General features: G+C 40.6%; 1 protein-coding gene across 1 annotated transcript in view; it reads left to right on the top strand.

The window, feature by feature from the left end:
• Positions 1–25,403, top strand: part of chsy1 (chondroitin sulfate synthase 1) — a 56,195-nt gene extending 30,792 nt beyond the window's left edge. Inside the window, exon 3 of the mRNA XM_008282151.1 lies at positions 22,649–25,403. Coding sequence (XP_008280373.1) covers positions 22,649–24,241 — 1,593 coding nt within the window. The 3' untranslated portion in view covers positions 24,242–25,403. The remainder of the gene's footprint in view (positions 1–22,648) is intronic.
• The last annotated feature ends 347 nt before the right edge of the window (positions 25,404–25,750 follow it).

The following is a 25,750-nucleotide window of genomic DNA, read 5'->3' as shown; positions in this document are numbered from 1 at the left end:
ACATCGCTGCAGCCTTTTACCTGCAGGCAGCATGTTGTTGTGTACAGCGGATTGTGTACTTGCTGAAGCCAGTATTATGGTGTCACTCCTCTAACCATTTTAACTTTGCTACTTTTTTGTAGCTGACAGCAGCAATAAGTTTCCCAGCGCACCATACATTGGTCTTTAAATTTACTAATGTCAAGTAACATAATGTGATTCATAATTTTGAGTAAAAAATTATTTGGGCCTGAATCTGACACGATTTTGCCTCACATAAGAGTGTTTAAAAATGTCTTTTGTTTTCTACTTACTTAATATAATCAGCTTCCATAACTAAAATAGATACTTGTTATTGCTGATACTATTCCTCGTTGGTACAAAAATATCTAAATTAAATTACCAAGTATAAAGTTATGTTGAGGAAAGGAGAGTTAAGAGATTTATTACTGTATGTGTGACTGCATTGAGACTCGCGTTTTGGCCAACTGCTTTCGTTACAAACAACCTCACAGTTGTGTGGATAACATTTGTTTCTTTACTATTCAAATTTATACTAGTGGACTGGCCTTGGACCTGGGCAAAAATAATGGTGACTGCTAAGATGCTGGTAAGATGTCTGTAGCTACACTCTGTATGCATAAGATGCACATATTCAGTGTAGATACATACCACTGGAGGCCCATGGCCAGAGGCTGTAGTACCTCACTGTAACAGTAAAATACTGTGTGTGGTGTGTGTAAAGTAATCGACAGCCATTGTTCAAGCCATGACATCTAATAGTGTTAGTCTTAAAGAAAAGAAATACACCAACATACAAATACATGTTATTTTCTTTCTTTTATTTAATTATTTTACTGTGAGGTCCTATTGACATAAAAAATCTGTTTACAAGTGAGCTCTGGCCAAAGTATTAGCCGTACAAATTCACAGCATATTCAAATGCAATATAAACAACACACGGGAAACAGGAAAAACAAACTGCTTTGGACTGTGCTCTTCATGTTGAGGAGGACAGAAGCCTCATCATTGAAGTTTATCAGAAACCTACACACTCTTTGACTCCCACGGTCCACTGGAACACAAGCTGGAGGTTATCAGAACCTTACAGTACCAGGCTGAGACTGTCACTACCAAGACCGAGAGAAAGAAAGAGAGCACACCTATATTAAGAAAACACTTTTAACCTGTGACTGTCTGACTGACAGTTTACTGAGCCAGCAAAGAGATGTGGGGAAAAACACATCTGTTATCGCATCCAAATGATCTGTAAATGTAAATGTATGTATGGAAAACACAAACAAAATATATGCAAGGTCAGTGAATGTTTCTCAGATTTGGGAGTATTATCTGTTTTGTCCTCCTTTTAGAGACCCCAGGCTTAGTTCTATCATATGCTTTAAAGCTGTGTAGACACTGTACATTTGTCTTGATTTTGTGTTCTGTCTACATCTGTGTGTCTGCATGGCCAGAAACTGTGACTTGTGCTCACACTGTATGGATCGATGTACTGTGATCATTAAAATTGAGCTGGCTTTGTTCAGTGACACTTAGAATGCATTTTATTAAAACAAGACAACTGCGTCATTGGTGTTGACAACAACTTTGGGGAGGGGAAGCATGTGGTTGGTTGTGTTGAGGCCACTGTGTTTAAATATTTTGTGTGGGTTGTTGCACATCATGTTGATGTCTGTGTGGATCCTCAGTTATCCAGGTCATGGTACTCCTAAGTGCTTAAGTAGAAGGCAACTGGAGTTTTTCTGGCTCTAGAAGCATTTAATATCTCACCCAAGAGGCTTTTTTCTGTTCAAACTGACAGAGCTAGAATGGGTAGTTCCACCCGTTGGTTTGTTTGTCATGCAGAAGCCCCATGAATCACGGTGTTAATTGTGGTGAAAGTGAACTGCATATACAACTGCATTGCTCAGCTTATATCATTGAAATTGACCACCTGGAATGGCCATTTTGCTAACCTTATTATGTATCCCCATCAGAGGATTTGCCATCAGACCTAATCACTGCCATATTTAACTGTGCACACCAGTTTATTTACAGTTTTTTTCTTTCTGGAAACTCAGCAGCTAAATGAAATGCAGATTCCTCGGTGACCTTCAGTTTGATTGTTGGCTGTATTTTTTTGAGCCGGAGTACATCGATGAGGAGCTGCATCAAATGAAAAATTAGACGATGGAGGCAGAGGCAGAAAGACAACATATCTCGGGAAGCTGGTGGTGTTCTTGTCTTCACTGCTTTGTTTTTTACACTGAGGAGGGAAACGTTTTTGCGATATCACAGTGAGCATACACTAACTTAATCCCAGGTCCATCAGGGTCCTCATGAAAACCCACACTTCTCGATCCATCTAAACTAACTACAAGCTGACAATTGTCTTGAAAGGACTCACCCCCAGCCCAACACCACCATTCCTTCCCCCCCACCCCACTTCTCCTGTTGCCCTTGGTTTTAGATTGTAGGCTTTCTCTGGGGAGGCAGGTTCAAGTATTGTGCAAATATTCAAAACTGATTGAGGTCAGACACCTTGTCAGCAAACTGCATTCAATTATTTCTGATTGTTGGCAGCTGCTATGTACACTTCTTGATGTGTGAGTGGACACAGACCAGCCTGTCACCTGGTGGGAAACTCCCATCAACATGTCTAGTGTACAGATAATTGATGACAAGGCTAGACTTGCTCTTGAAATGCATGAGCAAACTGGATTTGCTTCAACTCACCAGCCTGTATTGTAATCTGCCATAGCAAAGCCGCCCACCATATCCTTGCATATCAGTAATAGAGACTAGTCATGGTTTCTCCTCAATGCTTTGGTTGATTCACCATTAAACTGATAGCCTCACTACTTAAGTTGGAAGTATGTACCCTGTAGAGGATCAGAGGTCATTGTGCCCAACTAGAATTACATATTTGGAGCTACAGAGGGAGAAGGAGGAATGAAATGCACGGCATGATGCACACAGAGTATAGTTTATGTGGCTTCAGTGTAAAAACACTACTCTCCAAAATCACAAATCACATTTTATGTCTTTTGACTTCAGCTACTTTTCTCTAAGCCAGTGGTTTAGTAAAGATCAACTGTTCCACAAGAATTGTCATTTCTTTTCTTTATTTCAAAATGTGATGTAATACATTTACTACATACACCACACATTTACATTATCTACATTTTAGGTTACAAAAGTAAATACAGCGGTATATTTTAAATGAGAAAAAAAGCAATGGATATCAAAATCCCAACATTAAAAACTGTTCATGTCACATAGTCATGCCGATGACATAACTTGACATTGATGATTGTCGTAACAAAAATACATCCTAGCTCAGTACGTTTTTTTTCAGGAGCTCAGCAGTTGGACAAGTAGTGACAGCCAGAGCAAGCAATGGAAAGATGTGACACTGTATACAGAACTCAAAGAACTGTCAGCCATCAACACAGTTTATGCTGAATGAATCTGAGCAACCAACAAAACTCAAATCACATTCAATGCTGATTTGCTAATGGCTTAATGGACAGGTTTTGGCTGGTTTTGGAATTATTGTGTGCAGTACTGCACATTCCTAGCATCATACAGGTGACCTCATCGCTCATCCCTAGAAAAGATCAAAACAAGATCAGCAACCACCTGTCAGTGTAGTCAGACCTGTGGATTATGCTCTCGGCCCACATCCAGAGCAGTCGCTCAGGGCACCATGACATGTTGTCATCAAATAGCAGAAGGAACAATAAATGTGTCTCCACTTTGAGGGACGGCGTTGTGCACATCTACAAGTGGACAGTGCAGCGAATTAAGCCTATTAATAATTAAAATCTTATAACATGCACACAAGATTGTCAGTTTTTCAACATCTACCAGAATTTGGTATTTTGTGTTTTCTGACACATACGACCGGTAACATAGAACACACAATTTCCAAGTTTACATAGTCAGTAATATTTGTAATAAAGCTGTCATCCTCAGGATGAGTCCTGTGCTCCCTCACAGGTGTCAAGCCGTCACAGGATCTCTTCTGTCAAGCTCATTGTTATAGGATTCAGTGATTCTGCTTAAACCATTGTTGAGATATTGTGGGGAGGTGTCAAGGTCATGAAATGAAATGAAATGAAAAATACTTTATATATCCCAGAAGGGAAATTCAATTATATAGTCATATTAGAAGAAATAACATCCTTGATTGATGTACTGTATCAGCATAACAGTTACTGTCCTGTCAAGTAAAATAGTCTATTTCATAAAAATTTATGTTGAAAAATTAGATGCAGACGTTCTTTGAATTCCTGCTGCCTCTGGGGCAGACCATACCAATGTCATTTCAAGGTTGTCATGCTTGCTAACCATGAAGAGAGCTTGTAGCTTGGACTGAGGAGGCAGAGACCCCTAAAACAGAACTGGTTTGGCTATGCTACCCTACACTACGTTTTTTTTCTTTTAAATTCCCAGATGGGCTGTGTGGCTTCCTCTTTGAGACCTTTCTTAGTTTCCTCTCTGGGGATCAGCTGAAAACGTGTGTGGCTTGCAGCTCTGTTTCCATTTTCTTCTAGGCTGGTGGGTGACAACTTTGTTGAATGTTGTTTTTTGTGAGTTTGTGTTTGTTTGGTTCCCTTCCCTATTTTCCTTTCTCATTCCCCAATGTTGAGAGGCCAGGGTGTCACTGGACATAATAAGATTCAGGGAAATGTAAATTATAATGGTTGAGAGTCAATATGTACTTGAAGGAGAAGGAATTCTTTGCTTCTTATGCCGAGTGTAAGGCTGTGGGACTAGAAAGCAGCCTTTGTCTGTGAGTTGTAGCTGGTTGGAGCTGGGTGGAGGGCTCAAGTTGCTACTGGAGGAATGACTGGAGGGGAGGGGTGAGGATGCCTCAGAGAGTGGAAGGGATCAGAGCCCAGAGACAGGAGGACGATTGTCCTTTAGCATGCCTTATGGTGGTATGTGTAATATTTCCACATCAGTCAATCAGTGCCACATTAATTTCTATGTTGGTATAATTACTGTAATGAAAACCATCATCACTGTAACTGTCTATGATTTGCAAGAGGATGAAAAATCTTGACAGTTTTGGAATTTATTTACAATGCAAAAATCTTTAAGACTGCTACTAAAGTTTGTTTTTTTGTATTTTGTAATTATACGTTTTGGGGTTTTTTTTTTAGGTTTTTTTTTAGGGGGGAGTTAATAGTAATACCAGTGTACAATAGAAGTGAGTGTAGCCCCCATACAATATCACTTAAATGTTCAAATGATTCAAAGCTGTGTCACCTCTTAATATTTGCATTATTTCCAAGTTAAACAGTGTTTTCTCTTATAAGCAATCAAAAACAAAGATCATATTGAAAATGCAGGCCCCAAAGTAGAAACTTAGGGCAACAAAAGTGAAGCTTTGTTCAACCTACAGAGCAGGGTCCAAACAATACTTAATGTTTTTTGTTTTCGTTGTGATTACCGTGTGTCCTGTATCGAGGCTCTGTACCATCTTTAACGGTGCAGTGCTTGTAGGGTCTTGTGGCTACATTCTGGTCTTGGCAGCAATGATGAGGTTCTCTGTCTCAGCCTGGTGGTTTTGAGCCATTCATGTGTTTTTGTTTGTCAACATCTGTGTCTTTTGCTCTTCTGTATTTCCCATTCGTTGCTTATTTTCCCAGTTGTTATGCAGCTGTTGTTACCTGTGTCTTTTTGCCTTTGTTTTTACTCTGTGTGCGTATGCCTTATCATGATGTTGTTGCCATATTTTCTGTTGGTGGAATTTTTGGGACTCTCAGTTCTTCTTCGACTTTTGCAGCTTCCTTCTTGATGTAGTTGGTATTTTTCTCCCTCCGAGGTGTTTCATCAGTTGGAGGAGGGGCTCATCAGTGGTTTTTAGATATGTAACTAGGTCTATGATGGCAATCTTGAAGGTCTGTTCAGGCTGGACCAGGCCCTTTCCCCCTATTCACTTCTTGGTAAGTACAGCCTGTCAATAGCTGCTTTAAGGAGTGCATGGTCAGCATTTTCCTGGTCTTGTTGTCTTGTTGTCTAGCTTCATAAAGTCGCTCAGTTTCCATGTTATGATGATAAAGCTGTACGTCCCATTGTGTATGGCTAGAATGTTGATAGCTTCAGACTTGTTGGCTGAGTTCACTTCTAAGTATCATTCTCACACTTGTACACACGGTAATACTCCATATGGATCTTTCTTTTCATGACTGAGTGTCATGTGTGCCATCTCCTTCATTCACCCTTAAGTATTTGTATGTGCCATCTTGGTCTAGGTCCTTAATAATGGTGTTAATATCAAGGTTGATTGTTGTTTTTTAAAGGTGGCTTTAGAGCATTTGTCAAGTCCAAAGTCTGTTTCTGTGTTATCACAGAAGGTCTTGACGATGATGAGTAGACCTGTCTGTTGATTGTTACCTTTGGCAAACATCTTTGGGTCGTCCATGTAAGAAAGATGGTTCAGTTTGCCATTTTGTGATTCATACCTACAGTGACTGTTGTTCAGTGGTGTGCTCAGTGGTGTTAGTGTAATGCCGGTGACAGGAAATCTCCTTTGATGATTCCACTTTTATATGGTAATAGGTCTAGCAGCAGACCATGCAAGGATCACTCATTAAGATTTCAGCATGTTGCTACCTTGGCATCTTCACATACTCTACAAGCCACCAAGATATCCAACCATCATATTCAGGGAAATAACCCTTGGTTGCCTTAGTCTAGCTGGGTCTGAATACATGATTCACTATCTCCGTGCAGACTGCACCAACAGCTGTGCCCATCTGGAGTGAGCAGAGGATATTGGAGTCATGCTTCTAAGATTCAGACAGTTAAAGACTGTCAGTGTAATGACAGCATACAATCATCTAATGTGGTAATTTCCAAGTTGGTGTGATTGTTGCATGTCTGAGTAGCAGTAGTTCTGTTGGCTTGTAGGTTTTCTGTGTTAATATAGCATTTTGTTGAGACGTGAGTCACCATACAGCTCCTTCAACAGCTCTATAACGTATCCTCAAATATCTTCAGCGACTGACTCGTCAGTATGAGCTGTAATTTAATAATCACAGACAGCAGTCTTGACAGCACTTAGCTGCTTACAAGTCCAACACAGGGACTGCGGCTACCCCAGGCTGCCTGCCTTCATATTTGCTAAAGAGATAGAGAGTATGCATCTTTCCTGATTCACAATAGGTTTGGTTGCCTGAACATTTGATAATGAAATCTATAATGACTTACCAAATAGCTTGCCAAATTAATTCAGCCATTGCTTCCTCAAATACCTGCTCTGCTTTCTCTCCGACCTGTGCAGGCTGTGTAGAAGTGACCTCATTCTTTCCATATTCTCACTCCTCTCTTTCTGCTTCCCTCAGTGGAAATACTGGTCTCACCAAATCCACAGGTTATGACGAGGCATATCCTCAAAGTTAACACTTGATTTTGTTTCAAAAAACCAAGGCATCCCAGCTTTGCACTTTTTTGCTTTTCATTCATAGAATCAGTGAGTTTAGGATGGACACTTGGTGACAGTAGTAGCTGTAGGAGCAGTGGCTTGTCAGCTCTTCTTCTTCTTCTTCTTCTTCTTCTTATTATTATTATTGTTATTTTTATTGTTATTGTTATTATTATTATGTATATAAAAATGAAGCACATCCCAGTGCAACTAAAATGTATGGTGATTCAAAATCATCTTGCAATAATTGTATGTTTAAAGTTTAAATGTTGTGTCTTTGATCTAATGTATAGTTAAAAACAGGTTCTATCTGAGATCACTTCAGGGGAAGTATGTTTACTTATGGCCAAGTGATGACACATCCAATTTCCAATTAAGCTAAGTGCATGAATAAGGTTATTTAAGAACCTGTGAACACCTGCCCACAGTATCTGATGCAACATTGCGCCATATGGTTAGAAACTGCCTGAACAGGTAAAATTAACCTGACTATGTCATGAAAATATGAAAGAAAAGAAAGCTGATGAACTGCACCATTCTTGGACACATGAAGCTGAAATATATTTGTTTGAGCTAGTTGGGATTCAGCCTGTTTGGTATGGACCTGGTCAGGAACATGGTGCTGACTGCATAGTGCAGCATACTGTCAAGACTGTGCTGTTTACTCTTGAGTATACAATCAATTTTAAAAAAAAATCCACATTTAGAGAAGTGCAACAAATTCATGGTAATCTTGAATTAACTATTTAACCAAGCATTGCATTTTCAGCAAATTCAAAAATTGCACAAAGTAATGCTGCCTTTTTGTAATCACTGAGGACACAGCTGTCTTGTTTAAAAAAAAAAAAAAAAAAGCAAAAATGGTCATTTTCACCAGAAAAAATGACCAGGGGCTTGGTATGTATTCTCAGCGTGATTGACCTGTATAGTGTGAGCAGAAAAGTCAGAGATTCTGGCTGATGAAAACTCGTGGAGTGAGTTAAAACATCATACATGCTGAATGGAACTGTCACAGCTGTCAAGGCTAGCCCTATTGGTGTGCTACAGCTGAGAGATGGCACCTAAGGACCCAGCCTAAATGTTCCAGGTGGGGGTTGAATTCTGGAATTTTAGTTCCATGAGAACATGTAGACATACGAGTAAATAGACTTCTGACAGTAATTGTTTGGCTCACAGAGCTTACAGAGCTGAGGGAATTTGTGCCGGATGAATGCATGTACCATTACACCCCAACTAATTAATAGTTATTGTTTGTTCCTAAAATCTCAAGTTCAGAACAGAACATGCTTCAAAACTTTTCTTCTGCCTTTGTGCAGTCTTTGATCGTTGACACATGCACCTGCAGATCCTGTTTGGGGTTCCTTGAGATCTCTTTCACATCAAGTGCTTTGTTCTTGGGCTGAATTCACTGGGGCAGCTAGTCCACAACACAATCTTCACCATTTTCCTTACAGTGAACTGTTGTGTTTTAAATACTTCAGAGATGTTTTTGGTTGGCTGTGGCTTAGGTGGTAAAGTGGGTTGCCCCCTAATCACAAGGTTGCCGGTTCAGTCCCCCATCTTCACAGTCAAGGTGTTGCTTTCAGTGGCTGGCAGTGGTGTGTGAATGGGTAAATGAGAAACACACAGTAAAGCGCTTTGAGCACCACTAAAGTAGAAATGCGTTATATAAGTGCAGACCATTTATCTTTTTAAATTACCCGTCAGACTTGTAGCCATCCACAACTTTTGTTGTGAAGATTTGAGACAGCTCTTTAGATCTTGGCATGATGACAGCGCATACTTTAATAAGCAGAGATAACACCAGACCCACCCATCACAGTGCAGTTAAACTTTAAGAAACACGCCACAGTGAGTCCTTTGCAAATGGCTTGGCTTGTTAGAGACAACGGCGCAACAGAACTTGAGTTAAATAATGTGGCTCACATTTTTAAGCTGATACACCAAATTTTGTTCAGTGGTGCTAAGTCCATAATGGTGCTAAACAGGCATTCTAAATGAGACTGCAGGATCTCCAAGCTCTGGCTTCTCATGCAAATATAGTAAGTTTCATCTGAGTAGCTTGGTTTAGCTCACTGACAATCATGCTGCTCAGGCTTTCTGATTAGAACTGGCTCTTGACTTGATGCTGGGAACTTGTGATGACGTAGTGTGACAAGACTGTATCAAGCCCTGGCAAACTCAGCCAATCCATTTGAGCAAATCAAGACGGAAGCAAATCATGTACTATTACAACTGCAGCTGGGTGTTTTGTGTGTGTGTCTGTGTGTATGTGTGGCGGGATTTGGCTCGTTTTCTGTATGTCACCATCTAGATCGTGCAAAGCTCTGGAAATCCAGTTAGTGGTAGCACAATCCAGCCCATCCCCCCACAGCAATCCATCAGTGGGCACCCTGCTGCTCTTCACCTGGACTCTGATGTAACAGCGTTGGCTTGGCCTCCTCTCTTTCTCTGTGCACTGCTACTGTTAAGCCTTGATTATACTCCCTTGCAGACGCAATCATGGACAACTGCGAACACCCACTGAGGCATAGTTTGTATTACTACTTTTCCAGTCTGCTTGAGTCCACTGACAGCACTCCTTTTCAGACATGTGCAGTAAGCTGTGTCCATGTATTCCCCACATGTACACTACTGCCCTTGTAGTGTAGTCGCTGCATGTACACAAATTTGGAGCTGTATGTGGATGCATGCAGAAGGATCTTTGCACACTCTTGCTGACTTAGGGATGATTAAAATTAACCAATGGTGGGCCCTTGTGTACTTCCAGATGCGCAAATTATAACACTAGCTTTAGGGCGACTCTCTTTTTTTCACAGTGGAATCATTTACTTGCTAGAATTGCAGTGACATGCAAGAGTGGCCTACTTGTTTTAAGAAGTGATCACATGTGTCCTGATTGCACGTGTTTAGAATCCATTGTCCGTTTATACAGCTTTAACATCAGGAGTTATGGCAAAGAGCACTGGTCGTACTTTAGGTTCACAAGCTAAGACTTTAGATTTGTGCATGATTCCATTCAGTCTTGTCACAATACTGAATACTGAGTGGAGATAATTCTATTTTTATAGGCCATATGCAGACATTCGCCACAGAAATACATAATCAGAAGTTTTTAGTATGGTATGGTGAATATTCAGATCTCAAAATTCATATCCTGATAGCACCACACCGACCGAATATTCAGATATTCGGATGTTCAGGTCCAGCCCGAATCAGTACTGCAGAAAATGAGAATCAAAACCTTTTTGAACATTCAGAATAAAAATATCTGGAAAAATCAATATTTTTGACAACACTAAACCAGGTTACAGAAGTTGAAAAGCTACCTCCGCTAAACGTGAATCATCGCCCTGCAACCCCACCACCGACCCAAACAACCACTCATTTTGGCCAGAGCAGTTGGAAGGCTATTGTTGATGAAAACCTTAAAAACTCCTCTCTGTGTTTCAGAGTTATTGCCTCCTGCTTTAGAATGGCTTAGATTTAACTCTACACTGTTGCCACTTCAAGCACACCAGAGTTGTACATGATTCAGATCTTGAATCTGAATCATGTACAACTCTGCTCAAACAAAGCAAAAAATACACTACACAATGTCAAGTTGTAATACTGGAGTAATTCAGGCGAGCCGAGAGAGGAATAATGACATGGAAAACCCCACCATGCAAGTTGACAGGACTGGTAGCTAATGTTTGCTATGTATAAAACCCCAAAAGTCTCAATCTTTGTTTTTGGGACTGTCGTTGGCACACTGCAGTTTCAAAGTGAAAATGCTCAGCCATGCACAGACCGCCTATTTTGCTCATGTTTTGCTCTCAGTACATAAAAAAACATACCACATGATTATGTTAAGAAGGTAATAAAACTGGATTTTTTTTATCAGAGGAGGTCCTTAAAAGACATTTTTCTTCAGATTTGCTCAAAACCACTACTGTCCTCCAGATTCCGCGTTAAGCAACAAGGTGATATATTGTGAAAATCCATATTTCCCTTCACTGTCAGCAGTCAGTGGCTGTCACAAGGTTGCTCGGAGGAATCTGTAGTGAACCCAGATAATTTGCTAGGCCAGCTGCGTGTGACATCTGGATGCTGAGCAATAACCATCAGCATACAGATGTTGCCTTGTTTACTTGAGGGTTGGGTGTCTATGCTGTCGGTGGGATCAAACAGGTACAGGGTTGTAATTAGGACCCCACTCCCACCATCCCCTCCTGGGCAGGCTACAGGGTTTGTGAGTGGGACTGTTGGTCTGTATGCATGTTTCAGCTCCACAGCTGAATTCCTCAAACACTCCTGGAACTCAAGAGCCAGCTCCTCCTCACTACTTCACAGTTTTAAAGGCATTCTGTCCTCTTTATACCCATCAGCACCTCTGCCTCCTATTCATCCACCGGTGAAAGGGTGAGAGTAATGGTATTGTGTGGACTGCAGTTCATTGAAGTATCTGTGTGGGAAGGACCAAGTGCTGCTAACCCATAGCTTGGGTTACACGTGTTAATGTGTGTAAGCACATCATCCACAGTCTTGATTGAACATTATTAGGATTAATATTGATTGTAAGATTAATATTGTGGCAACTGTCTCTTTTCTAGCAGGGAGTCTCATCAACTTTTGGTTAAAAGACAAACTAATTTATTCATCCCTCCATTGGCTGTACCTGTTTTATCTTTTAGAGGGTTTAATGGGCTGGAGCCTATTCCAACTGACAGTATCATCCGAGACAGGTCAACTTAGACTCACAAGTTAACCTGCCATGCATGTTTTTGGTCTGTGGGAGGACCACTCAGATGAAAACCCATGCAGGCCGAGGAGAGAACATACAAACTTCATACAGAAAGACACCGGCCCACCAGCAGGTTCAAACCAGAACCTTCTTGCTGTGAATCTGTAGTAAAGATGTTGTCGCCTATGTGATCAGCACAGATTTCTATGATGTTTTTTCGCTGTAGTGCACATAGTAAAAGGATTTGTTTTTTCCTTTCTTTGAGTGAGAGCGGGCTCCTCTGAGAAGCACTGTCATCAGTTGTCTTGTTAGGTTGTCATTTGTAAATTTATTGAGACAGCTACTTCAGTTGCTTGTTTGTAACAGATACCAGGCATTGTGGTGTTGTTAAGGCACAGTGCTTCTTAGTTGTTGTTTTTTTTATGAGAATGAAAATATTATGCAGACCATGCTGGCCTCATTGTGGGTACATGTATGAGAGCAGCTCAACTCAGCTGATCAGAGGAGGAGAGAGCCAAACTTAACCAATCCAAATTGGGTTTGAAATGAGGTTACTTGTCTGCAAAACTTGTTTTTAGCAGCCTTCCTAAAGCTGTTGGCAGGAAATTGGTTTCAAAAACTCTGGTATTAGACTGTTCTATTACAATATGCATTTCAAGTATTTTGACAACCTCAGGTGTGTGCAGGTACATATGGAAACCCAAAGCAATTTAGCATTTGATATACAGAACCAAAGGCTATTCAACCTTGAGAAAAAAACAAGCACAGAGAGCCCATATTGTGCATATTTCCAGGCTTCTAACTTTATATTTGGGGTCCATAAGAATACATTCTGGAAAGTTCAAAAGACAAGTTTTCTTTGTGGTTACTGCTGTGCTTTTTCTCATCCTTTGAAATGCTCAGTTTTAGCTCCTGTCTCTTTAAAGACCCCCACATGAAAAGCCCAGGCTACATTGATCAGTCAGCTGCCCCTACAAAAATTAGGTAACATGGATTACATACCGTAACCCCAGATCTCTGAGGCAAAGAGACATAGCCCCAACCGAAGCAGCCATGGTGAGAAAATACTGGTGGGCTTTCAGGCAGCTGCTCATTCTTTGTTTGAGGGTGTGGCTAAGCTAAACGCTAGGCAGGGGCTATGCAAATGTTACATAGTGATGTACACATGTAACAGAAGAACAGCCTGGATGAGCTGTTTCAGGCAGGTAGGGAGGATGGTCTTCTCTTTGGTGTGGACTTCAGGCTTTGTACATTTGCAGAGTTTGCTCGCAGAAGAAAGCAGCTATTTAACACACGAAAAGAAATGGAAACACAATTTACTTTTCAAAAATCTAATGAAAACTAATACACCTTTTATTGTGTTTTTTTTTAATAAAACTTACTGTTATACTGTACTTACTCATCTCAGTCAGAGGAAGATTTCAGTACACAGATGGGATGATACTGCATATAAGCACTGCTAGTCAAAGAAAGGGTTAAAAATATTATTGACATTCTGCAGCTGGATCTGTATGTAATGTCAATAACTTTGTAATTGTTATTGGATAGTTAGATAAGATGATTCTGCCTTCATCAGAAAACAATAGCACTGATCATGGCGTATAGTATGTGTGCGTGTCTGTTATAAGCAGCCTTTGATAGCTGTGTGAATAATGAAGCAAACAAAATTATGTAATGTTACAATAGCATCAAACCTGTTTTGTGACTATTACAGTTTACATCACACTTCACCGTGTTAGTTTCTTCCAATTATGGACACAACGTTTCCTAAACTGTCACCAAGTATTTTTAGTTGCTTCAACTTAACCACACCTTAATCAGAGAAGTAATCAAGAAATGCTTCCTTAATTACCTCGCTTCCTCACCTCATTTACCCCACACTGTATATATATATATATGGCAGGTTAAAGAAAGTGGACTTCAAAGAGAGATTTGCTTTTGCATGGAGGGATTGTTTAGGGCAGGGACTTATGTGCAGATTATAGGCTTGCATCAACACACTCACTTTCAGTTGCTGATTTGTGTGTTGAAAGAGTTGACTCCAAGCTTTCTTACACCCACAACCTAGTTCCTGTTCATCCAGCTTCCTTGGGCGGCGCTCACTAAATGGTAGCTTCTTGGACCACCACGACTCCACAAGTATGCTGCTACCCACCACACGGCTATAATTACGTTCAACAATAAAAAAAAAAAAAAAGGAAAAAATGACCAATATTGGGTCGCTTTTTTCTTTCACTTTTCTGTAAGGTTTTAATTTAAGCCTTGGCCTTGATGTCACAGAGTTGTGGATCCACCCATGGTCCCCTCTGCAGGCAGACAGACAGCAATCAAGTAGTCATCTGTTGCCTTTTTCTTAGAATAACAAGGGACTCGAGTGTGTAACTGCAGTATTTTAGCCACTTCTTTGGATGAAGCTGAACTATTGGTACGTTTAACTATTACATACATTGTGTTGCAAGTATTCATATTGAATCCCTGATCATCTGAAGTTCATATTAGGTTAAATGAACATGTTGCTGTGTGATACATATATGAAATCAGTCTCAGAAGAAAATACTTTTTTTTTAAAAAAAAAACCTAGTAGTTTTAGAGGAAGGCTGAATGGAAGCCTCTGGACAAAAGACAGGCCCTCTGAAAGGCGAGGCGTCCATCCTCTTACTATCACCACACCAGCTTGTTCTTTTTTTCTTGTCATTTAGGTCCACATAAATGTTTGCACAGGGTAATAGATTCAGGGTCAGCCTGAAGACCCAGTTCATAGCAAAGAGCTCGCTAACAAAGCCAGCGACCACGCCTGCAAGAACTCTGTATTTGTCCTTAAGGAGACAAACACAGAGAGTCATAACTAAATAAATGACTATGGTTTCTTACGTACAAAATTAAAGTGTGTTTGCCTCGAGTTTGTGTTGTATTTTTGGTGTTTGTCTTGATCGGGGTGAGAACAGTCTATTTTACGGCATGATGAAAGTGACTGGCTTCTTTCATCATTTTGGCTTTGTGCATAAAATGTTTTGCTAATGTCTCTATCAGATACATTGACACTGAACTGACCCTTCCCCCTGAACAGTCACCTTATAGCAGTAATTGTCTCAATTCCTCATTGATTTAATTGGTTACACAATAGCAACTGAAAAGATTTTTTTGTTGCGGTCTTTTTTCGGAACAGGGCAGCATTTGAAGGGTTGTCCAAAGGAGACAGAAACCTCTAAACAGTGGGCGTTAAGTTATACTCAAGGTTATTACAACTAGTTTTTTGGTTTGTTTGTTTGTTTCCTCAACATTAGTATTATGAAGTTAGGGTTAAAATACATCTTGCTCTCAGCTTTGCCTACTGTCATTGGGGACTTGACCTCCCTGACTTCATTGCAGCGAAGTCACAATGTTTTCAAATCTCAGTAATTACACTGGTTGCAATGTTGGCATAAATGAACAAAAAATATGAACAGAACTACAAAAATAAGACCTATGGTGTAATAAACGGAAATCGTCCTTTATTTGTAGACTGTACAATGCAGGGTAGAAGTGATAATTGGTTGTACACTAGATGCAAAGGCGTGCGCTTTGTCAGATTGAGATACAAGGATGGGATAAAAGGAAAGACGCTAAGAATGTGCACAGGTAATGTGCTGTACTTGTCCTTCAGTCCTTAATAGTAACAGTAGAAGGAGTAATAGAAGATCTCAGATGTTTTTGTTTTCCATTATTATCATTTTGCTGACTTGTACCTGACCAGACCTTCTGTGCAGTCACACCTATTTGTAATGGTGAAGTCTGTGAACTCTGGCTACTCAGGCAGCAGATGTTAAGTGTCTAACTGGCTGAACGCTGAGTGTATCTGTTGAAGTGCAGCCTCATCTCCATGGAAGTGAAGCAAGTGCCTACTTCTGCTTTTGCCTTGTGGAAGGTCATTGTGGTTGTGTTATCCTCTCCAACATAGCATGTTGTAGGATGGAAATACATTACAAAGCAAATGTATGCATCTCCTGCTGTGCTCTCACTACACGGCAAAATGTACATCAACATGCACACTAAGGCCACGTTTACACATAGCCGGGTATTTACAAAAATGGGTCGATGTTTTCAAAAATAACATTGTTCGCACTAGACTGTTTTAAAAAACAATCTTTTACACAAAACCGCATAAGCACGTCGTTAACAGCTGCTACAAGCATGTCAAACCTAGAGGGGGCAGTGTAACGAGAAGCATGAAGCCATGTTAGCCAATCAGAATCCTGGAAATAAACACAACATGGAATGGCACAAATTACTTCCTGTTACTTTAAGGATAATGGCACGAGGGTCGCAAGCGATTCTTCTCCTCTGCTCCTTCACATAATAGAATATTTCTGAATGTAAATGCAAACAGGCCAAAAGCGTTTGTGCAAACGTAAAAACAAGCACTGCTTTGACAGCATGTATTTCTATGATAGTAGCTAAACTGTAAACATGGGTCGCACGCATGACGCTGATGCTGCTTTTGTCGCATACTGTGACATCAAACTGTCTTCTCCTGTCTACGTTCAAACATAAAGACAGGACTTTTCCAAATCTCCACTTTGGCCTTAGTTTTCAGATATCATCGTCATAGGTGACTTGTAGCTTCGTTTGCGTGTAAACCTGCGGTCCAAACGCATGAAAATATCACTGTTTTGCTACAAGTAAACAGGGCCTTAGTGTCACTCCACTGGAAGGCAGAGAGAAAGGTTAAAAGATCTGACTCCACCAACTGACAACCTCTCTCTCAACAGGTGTCATTTTGGACAGATGATGGTTTCTTATTTTTGTTTTTTTGCCGTCTTTTAAAGGGTTTTTTAAAAATATATATATCTTTCGTTCTAAAAACTTTCAAATGTGACGTGAATAATGCTGAGTACTACAAACCAAATTAGATTGACTCTGTTGTATCAAGTAGGTGGTGACGTGTCAATGGTACATACAAAGTGTTGTTTTTATTTTTATAACTTGTGCTGTAATTTTCTGCTAGCCTGATGTTGATTCTAGGAGGAAGTCATAATAAAATTATCAAGTCAGAATTTGAGAAAAATGGCATTTCTGTCAACTTTGACTTACATTTTAGTATTTTGTCAGAGATCAGACTTTATTGTTGGATTTCTGGTTGGGTGAGAAATCTGAGATCAGAGAGAACTTTGTATTCATGTGGCCTTCACTTGCTCTTCTGAGTCATATAACAGTGCACATCTCCTGTCTTTCCATGGGAACCTGTGCTGAAGAAGACATCTGGATAGAGGGGCTGGCTGGGGGGAACAAGGGGCCTTTTCTCCTCCCTGTCACCCAGTTCCATCCAATCCTCAGATGTCACACAAACCAGAGCCTGTTCACATTCCTCCTTTATTAGTGCTTTCACCATGCTTGATTAATAAGATACACAGTGGCAGCAGTAAGTGATAATGACCCTTATCGAGGCGATAATCTCCTTATGAAGTGTGATAGTTTGAATGGAAGATGAATCAAACTCTGATTAGTGATTTAAAGCTGAAAAAATATCAAAGAAAGTAAAAATAGTCGATGCATTTCACGCTTGATTAAGCTTTTTTTCACCCTGACTCTAAGGCAGAGGAACAACATATATCCTCTGTGCCATTGAAGATACATTACAGACATCTCTAACATTGAACAGCTACACACGCTCTCTGGTTCAGGAGTGTCTTGACATCAGGAATGTGACAGGTGTAGTTTCCTTCCTGAAGACGTCTGTGCTCGGTGGCTCTTGACACACTGACACCAGCCTCAGTCCTTGTGAACTTCACCCAAATTCTTATATTGACTTTTCCTGACAATCCTCTTAATGTTGTGGTCGTCCCTGTTGCTTGTGCACCTTTTCCTGCCACATTTTTCCCTTCCAGTCACCGAAGGTTGATGATGCAGCATATAATTTATTATGGTCCATATATCACTTAAAGTATGTGTCTAATGTGTCTTAAGACAGCAGTCTAATATATTTAATGGCATAGGAATTCTAAAAATGATGAATATCAAGTGTTTGATATGAAAGCTAGAGTTATAGTATTACTTAGTTTCTCTTTTCCTGCCAAAGTGTTACTAGTAGACTGCAAAATAGAGAAAATTATTAAGAAGTTAAGCGGCTGATGATTTTTATATACTGTCAATAAATAATGCATGTTTTCTATGTTGAGCTTAATTTACATTATAATTCAAAATTGTTGATTGTCAGCGATGGTAGTAGAAATAACTTTAAGCAAACAACAACAAAAAAACAGAACAACCTAAAGAATGATGGAGACAGGACACTGCTGTGGGTTATTGCTCCCATTACAGAAAAAGTGATGGTGATTTGCATAAGTCTGTTGTTTCTGTTGTACTGACAGGAACATGTCAGTGCCTGCTCTGTGGGCATTTCTTCTTAAGAACAGTATGCTTGCTCACACTGTAGTCATATTCTGGAAGAGCAGTTTGGAAGAAAGATAAGCATTTGTCACCATGGGGGGTTTTGTTGTTTTTTTGGGGTCATTTTTCCGGCAGGAACATATTGTTGGAAAGGTAGGAGCAGCTCTTAGTCTGTTTGTGGTGTTTACTCCAGCATGAGTTTGCAAAGACTGTTATCTTGTCACTTCTTCAGTCTTGGCATTCACAAATATAGATAAACATGGTTGGGCACATTCTTTTCAGTGTTTAATTTGCATCACTTTATCAAATGCCGTTAAGAATCTGTCGGTTTTTAGCCACCGATACACGGCAGTCAGACATTAGTCTTCGTCCGACACAGTGAAGCGTACTAAATACAGCGTAGATCTCGACTTGACAGACTGTCTGAGGATTGTAGAGTCTCACTTAGCAGCAGTTCACTGGTTAAATTCATAATATTGATAAAGTTATCTGATTCCATCATGCTGTTGTTGGTACAATCACTTTCTATCACACACATCTATGCCATACTGTTGTGGAGCTGTCTTCATTGGAGGAACTTCCCTGAGTTGAAAAATCAGTTTCGACATACCACCTCTGTTACAAAAGATCCAATTACAGGCACATAATGCCGTTTCCAATTAGATTTGCATGGCCCACTCAGAGGCAGGCACTTCTTATTGTACCACGGATTAATCCCCGGCAGAGCAGCAGCCGTGCTACCAAACGCACCTAATTGAGGCGAAAGTGGCCAAAGGACATTTAAACAAATGTTAGAATTGCTGTATGTATATTTTTGATCCCACATTTCTAGAAGACCTGCAGCAAATCTATTAAAGAACTTAAATTCATGATTGTTTTTTGTGACAAAGATGCATGTTTTTAATTAATTCCATCATAAAACAAAGTTAAAGATATAGGAGTCATTAGAAACTCTCGACTGCCATGATGTGCATGGTCTTTACAAGTGGCTGTAACATTTGCTCATAACTGTACATGATATCTCAATTTTTTTTAAAAATTGTCATTAAACTTAGTGGAGAGGTGGAGCATTGGCACAGGTAGAACCATTTAAATTTTGATATGTGGACCACTTGCATGAAAATTGCAAAATAGGGCATGAGTTCAGAATGTAGAAAATGCCGCTACTCTGTACATCCTCAGCTTTAAGACACTCTTCCTACAGCTGTGCTTGAAATAAAGTACGCAAGGCTTCATCTTCTAGGAATAACTTACTATGGCTTGCATTTGTTTGAGAACCATTTAGGTCGATTAGCGTGAAGGGATGTTGTAAGGTTAATAACTGTGATGAAATTGCACTAATGAGCCATAAGTTGCAACAGTGAGGTCATATAATTAGGAAAGGTGCTAATGATGGTGAAGCCACAGGAGAGAGACATGAAAACATCCTGACCAGTTGGCTGTCAGCTGATGGCCATTGGTATTACCCTGCTGGATACAGTCTGAGCCCGCACAGAGCTCTCATTCGGCATCACGATCAAATGAACTAACTTGGAAAAGTACTTTGGTGCAATGGAAAAACTTTTCAGTCTGTCATACACCTTGTCAGTCGCTGAAATCCTGTTTTTGAAAGAAAAAAAACACCATCCTTGATGGTTCGGCAATATTGTTAACCTCATATTCAAGCCAATTGAGTATTATTGAACTGTGAGATTTGAATTGTTGCACCTATATCTAATCCTCACTCACAGATTTACCCCTTTATATTTTGCTGATTGCAACTTAATGTCTGTCTCATGTTTAAATAAGCACCTTGGTCACATATACATAAGTCACAACAGCCTACAATATGACACATTCCTTGTCTCCACAGAAACCTTGTTCGGTGAAACACAGTCTGTTCTGTTTTAAATATGATCCTTAAATTTCTGTCGTTCCACACGCAATAATCTGCTTTCAGATGTAAAGGCCGTCCCTCCGGCCATCGAAAAGCAAAGAGTTACTCATTCACGTTCTGCAGTCATATGTATTAGCAGCTTTAGGTGTCACTTTTGTGAGCTCCCATCCCTGACCTATCTTATTCCCACTAAAACCCTTCCCTGGGAATCAGGCTTGAGGCCGCAATCCACAACTATCCTCCTAAAGTCATTGCTTTTTTTCCTGTTTGTGTGTTTGTTTGTTTGTCACTTTTCTGATAAAACCTTCTTTTGGGTGACAACATCACAAAGCCTGCTTTCTTTACCAGTGTTGAGGTATTGTTGGCAGCTCAAGAACAGCTGTCCCAGTGTTACACTTTAAGACTCCTGTGATTTGGGGAACCAGCAAGTCTGCAAGAAATACTCATTTACTCACTTGTAATAATAACTATATAGGTTGTGTGACACCTTTTGAAAACAAAGGTACACAGTGCTTACTGCACATAAACACACGTCTAGTCAGACATTTAGTAAAACTGTTTAAAAGAGGTAAAAAAGATCCTAAACATGTAACATAAACAGGATAAAGTGGTTTCACCAAGTAAAATCAGTTAAGGAAAAGCCATACGATAAAAGTGAGCTTTAGGAATAGATCTCCAGACAAGGACTTCCACACTTTAGGGACACAACAGTAAAGGTTCAGTTACCATTGATGACAGTTGAGAGTCTGGAATAGAGCAACAGATTTGCACCAACTACAGTCTTTTTATGTTTTATTTGCCGATACCAGAATAAAGTGCTTTTCAATCATCCAGCCTAGAGGAGATAAAAGCATGGATTACCTTTTTTCAATTCTGCAGGGGAAAGGAATGACCTGATCTTGGTCAGCTGTCTCAGTTGTGCAAGGCAGGACTGTAAAACACTGGTTACCTGAGGTATAAAAGACATCCCTGACTCAAAAACAAACAGTACATTGCTGTCCTCCTTCCGTTTTAGATAATGCACCCAGACTAGAGAAAAGATGTTGATGCCGCTGATGTTGGGACCAGAGGGAATAAAAATTATGGCTTCCAATTTGGGGTTATCCTGCTGCAGAAAGGTTTTTGACATTCGTTTTTTACCTTTCCGCCTGACAGGACATAATATGAAACACCAGTGGTACCAGGCCTGAGTGGGACATACAGATAGGTGACAGTGGAAGTCTACGCAAGATTTGTCCATGTAAATGACAAATGACAATGAACCCTGCTATTTTGTTAATAAAGTAGTTTTGAATTTTGTACATCTCTGCTTGACTGTGCCTGAGCAGGGGACCAATCACAGTTTAGTTTTAAAGAGTTCTGTGGGATTTATAGCTAATGCTCACAAAAATAGGTGTTCCTTGGTTCTCTAGTTTTACACTGATAGGAGAACCTCAGATCTTTCAGACAAGAGAAATGCTAAGTTTTCCACTTCCCTCTCCAAAATCTCCCCTGCCCCCCATAAACCTCTTGGTTATGACAGGAGTGGAGTGTAACACACTCCTTGAGATCCTTAATTTGGAGTTTGCCTCAGCAGAAAACAGGAGAATAATTGTCTACATTCAGTGTATTTACATGAACCTAAGCAGTGGAATTTTAGGGGGTTTGACTGTAGACATATTGGTCAAAGTGGTCACATTTCTGCAAGTTTGTGCTCTGCTTATTCGACAGTCGTTTGATAAATTACTAGTACTGGCAGAACTTTTTGTGGATAACTAGCATTGCCATCAACTTGAGTAAAATACAACCTCTATCCTCAGGTGTTGACTAAAAATGTCTTATTTGAACACTGGCCACTTATTTTCGAATTACATGCCAATAATATGTTAGCTACTGGTATGATGCATATTTTGATGCTGATGGTCTTTATGTGAAGAGTGGACTATAAAACAGCACTGCTTTCCAAACTACTTTCAAGGACATCTAGTTCATGTAGCTTGTAGAAAATACTTTACAGGAGTTTCAGGGAAGCCCTGTAGCTCAGTAGACTGGTACTTTCACCTTTGTGTTTATGTTCTTGCAACACTGTGGTTCTGACAACAGCTGAGGAAAAATACTGCTGTTTTTTGTGTACTTGAATTTGTCATGTCATAGATAATTGTGTATATATAGACAAACAAAACAGATATTTTGCATTTGAATGCAGACATGTAATAATGACGTGCTAGTGTTTTAAATGTCCACTGCTTCAGTAGCACTAACGGCAATCTATCTCCTGTCTCCACAGATGCAGCAGCTCTTCTATGAGAACTATGAACCAAATAAGAAGGGCTACATTCGAGATCTCCATAGCAGCAAGATCCATCGAGCCATCACCCTCCACCCCAACAAGAACCCTCCCTACCAGTATCGCCTACACAGCTACATGCTCAGCCGGAAGATTGCAGACTTGCGACACAGAACCATTCAGCTCCACCGGGAGATCGTCCAGATGGGGCGCTATGGAGCAGCCGAGCCCAGCCGAGAGGACCTGCAGCTCGGGATGCCTCCTTCATTTATGCGCTTCCATCCACATCAGCGAGAGGAGGTTCTGGAGTGGGAGTTTCTGACTGGGAGGTACCTGTTCTCATCCTCTGACAGTCAGCCGCCCCGCCGCGGGATGGATTCCTCTCAAAGGCAGGCTCTTGATGACATCATCATGCAGGTGATGGAGATGATCAATGCCAATGCCAAGACACGGGGTCGGGTCATTGATTTCAAAGAAATCCAGTATGGCTACCGAAGGGTCAATCCATTATATGGGGCAGAATATGTGCTGGATCTGCTGCTGCTATACAAGAAGCACAAAGGAAAGACCATGACAGTTCCTGTGAGGAGGCATGCCTACCTGCAGCAGACTTTCAGCCAAATCCAGTTCAGAGAGGAGGACGAGATAGATGCCAGAGGTCTAGCCAGCCACATCAACAAGGAGTCAGACTCTCTCTCATTTCTGTCCAACTCCCTCAAGATGCTGGTGCCCTTCAAGCTGACCACCTCTGGACAGGACCAGAGGGAACCAAAAGATAAGAAAGTCAACATCTTGGTACCTTTGTCAGGGCGCTATGACATATTTGTGCGCTTCATGTCTAACTTTGAAAGAGTTTGTCTGATCCCCAACCAGAATGTCAAACTACTGATCCTGCTCTTCAGCACAGAAAACAACACCGAACGAGTCAAACAGGTGGAGCTGATGAGGGAGTATCACATGAAGTATCCCCGGGCTGAGATAGAAATAAAGCCGGTTGCTGGCTCCTTTTCCAGGGCTGTGGCTTTGGAAGTGGGTTCCTTGCACTTCTCTAACGATTCACTGCTCTTCTACTGTGACGTAGATCTGCTCTTCTCCAGTGACTTCCTCAAGCGATGTCGGACCAATGCTGCCCTGGGGGAGCAGAGCTACTTCCCCATCATCTTCAGCCAGTATGATCCTAAGGTTGTGTATGCTGGGAAGGTCCCTAGCAACAACCACTACGTCTTCACCTCCAAGACAGGCCTGTGGAGGAACTATGGCTTCGGGATTGTCTGTGTGTACAAGGGAGACTTGGTTCGAGCTGGAGGCTTTGATACCTCCATACAGGGGTGGGGATTAGAGGATGTGGACCTTTATAATAAGTTTGTCCAGTCAGGGATTAAGTTGTTCAGAAGCACAGACACAGGGATAGTGCATGTCCACCACCCGGTCTTATGTGACCCCAACCTTGAGGCAAAGCAGTATAAGATGTGCCTGGGCTCCAAAGCCTCATCGCATGGCTCCACCCAGCAGCTGGCCGAGCTCTGGCTGGAGAAGAACGAACTCAGCTTCAGGAGACTGGCTAGCAATAACGGCTCAGCTAGGACAGTGTGAGAAAAGCTGAGCTGAAGACTGTCGTAGACTGAACCCGGACATGTTCTGTGCTCACTTCCTCCTCTTCGTGTTGTTTTCACTACTTAATTTATTTTTTACTGAAAAGACTTTACATGGATATTTTTTGAAAATGTCTTTTTAAAAAGAAAATATACAGAAATGCCATAATAAGAAAAACGAACAATTCATAGATACAGTCTGGGCTCTAGTATGGAAGTACATGTAATGATTTTTGATAAAAGAAATATTGACCAATGTTATTGTGTGAGCCTGATTACAGCAGGGGCCCAAGGCTCCTTTTGCCTGCTATATGTTGAAAAAGGGGTGGCATAAGTTGTTGTGTACCTCAGTCACAGTCGTGGCGTCCTGGGGGGCAGCATGTCCTGTGTGCAGCAAAACAGACTCTGAGACCATCAGTGCTCAAAACAAAATACAACTCCTGATTGTGTTTACAAATGACTGATTCTAAGCGACATTTCATGAATGAAAACTCAAATCACAGCAATGTCAGTAATCACTAAGGGCCATTTAATTTTATGTCTTTGATTTACAGTGGTTTCTTTTCCGTTTACTTTTATGGTTTTGGTAATACGAGTTAACACTGTTACTGTTTTTCTTCTTTATATTTTTCTATATTATTAATTTCTGTGAACCCAACTGCTGGATTTGATATCTGCAATTCATTATTTGCTGTCTAATTTATTGAATTTGCAGGCTCTATTTTCTACTTTCAGACTGTTGAAATATGTATATTGGAAAGATTGTATAACCATGTCAGTTGTGGGATAGTGTTTTTTCATGTTCCTCTTTCTTAAACTCATTATCACCAAAGAGTTTTGCACAGTCTGCTTTAGGCATCATGTTGCCTGTGTGTGTGTGTGTATGCGTGCGTGTGTCTGTGTGTGTGCGTGCGTGCGTGCGTGTGTGTGTCTGTGTGTCTGTGTGTGTGTGTGTGTGTGTGTGTGGCAGGCTCAAACATGAAACTGGCTGTATAATCCCTGACCTTTTTGACGGGTGAAGAGGGAGCCAGTCTGGCCTTTTTTGCCAGTCGGTTGAAATTAGAGCAGTGCTCTGTTTGGCCAGTTTAAGTCACACATTGCTTTCTTTTTATAAATCACTTCCTTTTATGTTGAAATAAAGTGTTGTGGATCATTCCTGTCTACAGAGGTGTGGCTTCAGTGCTGTTTCCATTGAGCTCTGATGTGAAGGTTCACATTGTCTGCTCCTGTGATACAGGTTTGATTGCAAAACATTTCTTCATAACAGGGCAGAGTGAGTAAGTATTTCTTTATTGTATTTCATTTTTAAAGACAGGAACTGCATGTTGTAGCACTCCATGTGGTTAATGAGCCTGTTTAAGCACTACAATACAAATAATTACTTTTATTTACTCAAACAAGATGAATTACTTCCTTTTCCAATTTACTCTTGTTGTGGTTTTTCTCAGTCAATACATTCTCAGTTACCACCAACCAGAATGATGATCCCTACAAGGACAGCAGGTAAAAT

This window comes from Stegastes partitus, unplaced genomic scaffold (assembly GCF_000690725.1).
Source record: "Stegastes partitus isolate 25-593 unplaced genomic scaffold, Stegastes_partitus-1.0.2 Scaffold260, whole genome shotgun sequence".
Classification (NCBI taxonomy): domain Eukaryota; kingdom Metazoa; phylum Chordata; class Actinopteri; family Pomacentridae; genus Stegastes; species Stegastes partitus.
Note: the sequence above shows the minus strand (reverse complement) of the source record. Positions and strands in the feature narration are given on the sequence as shown.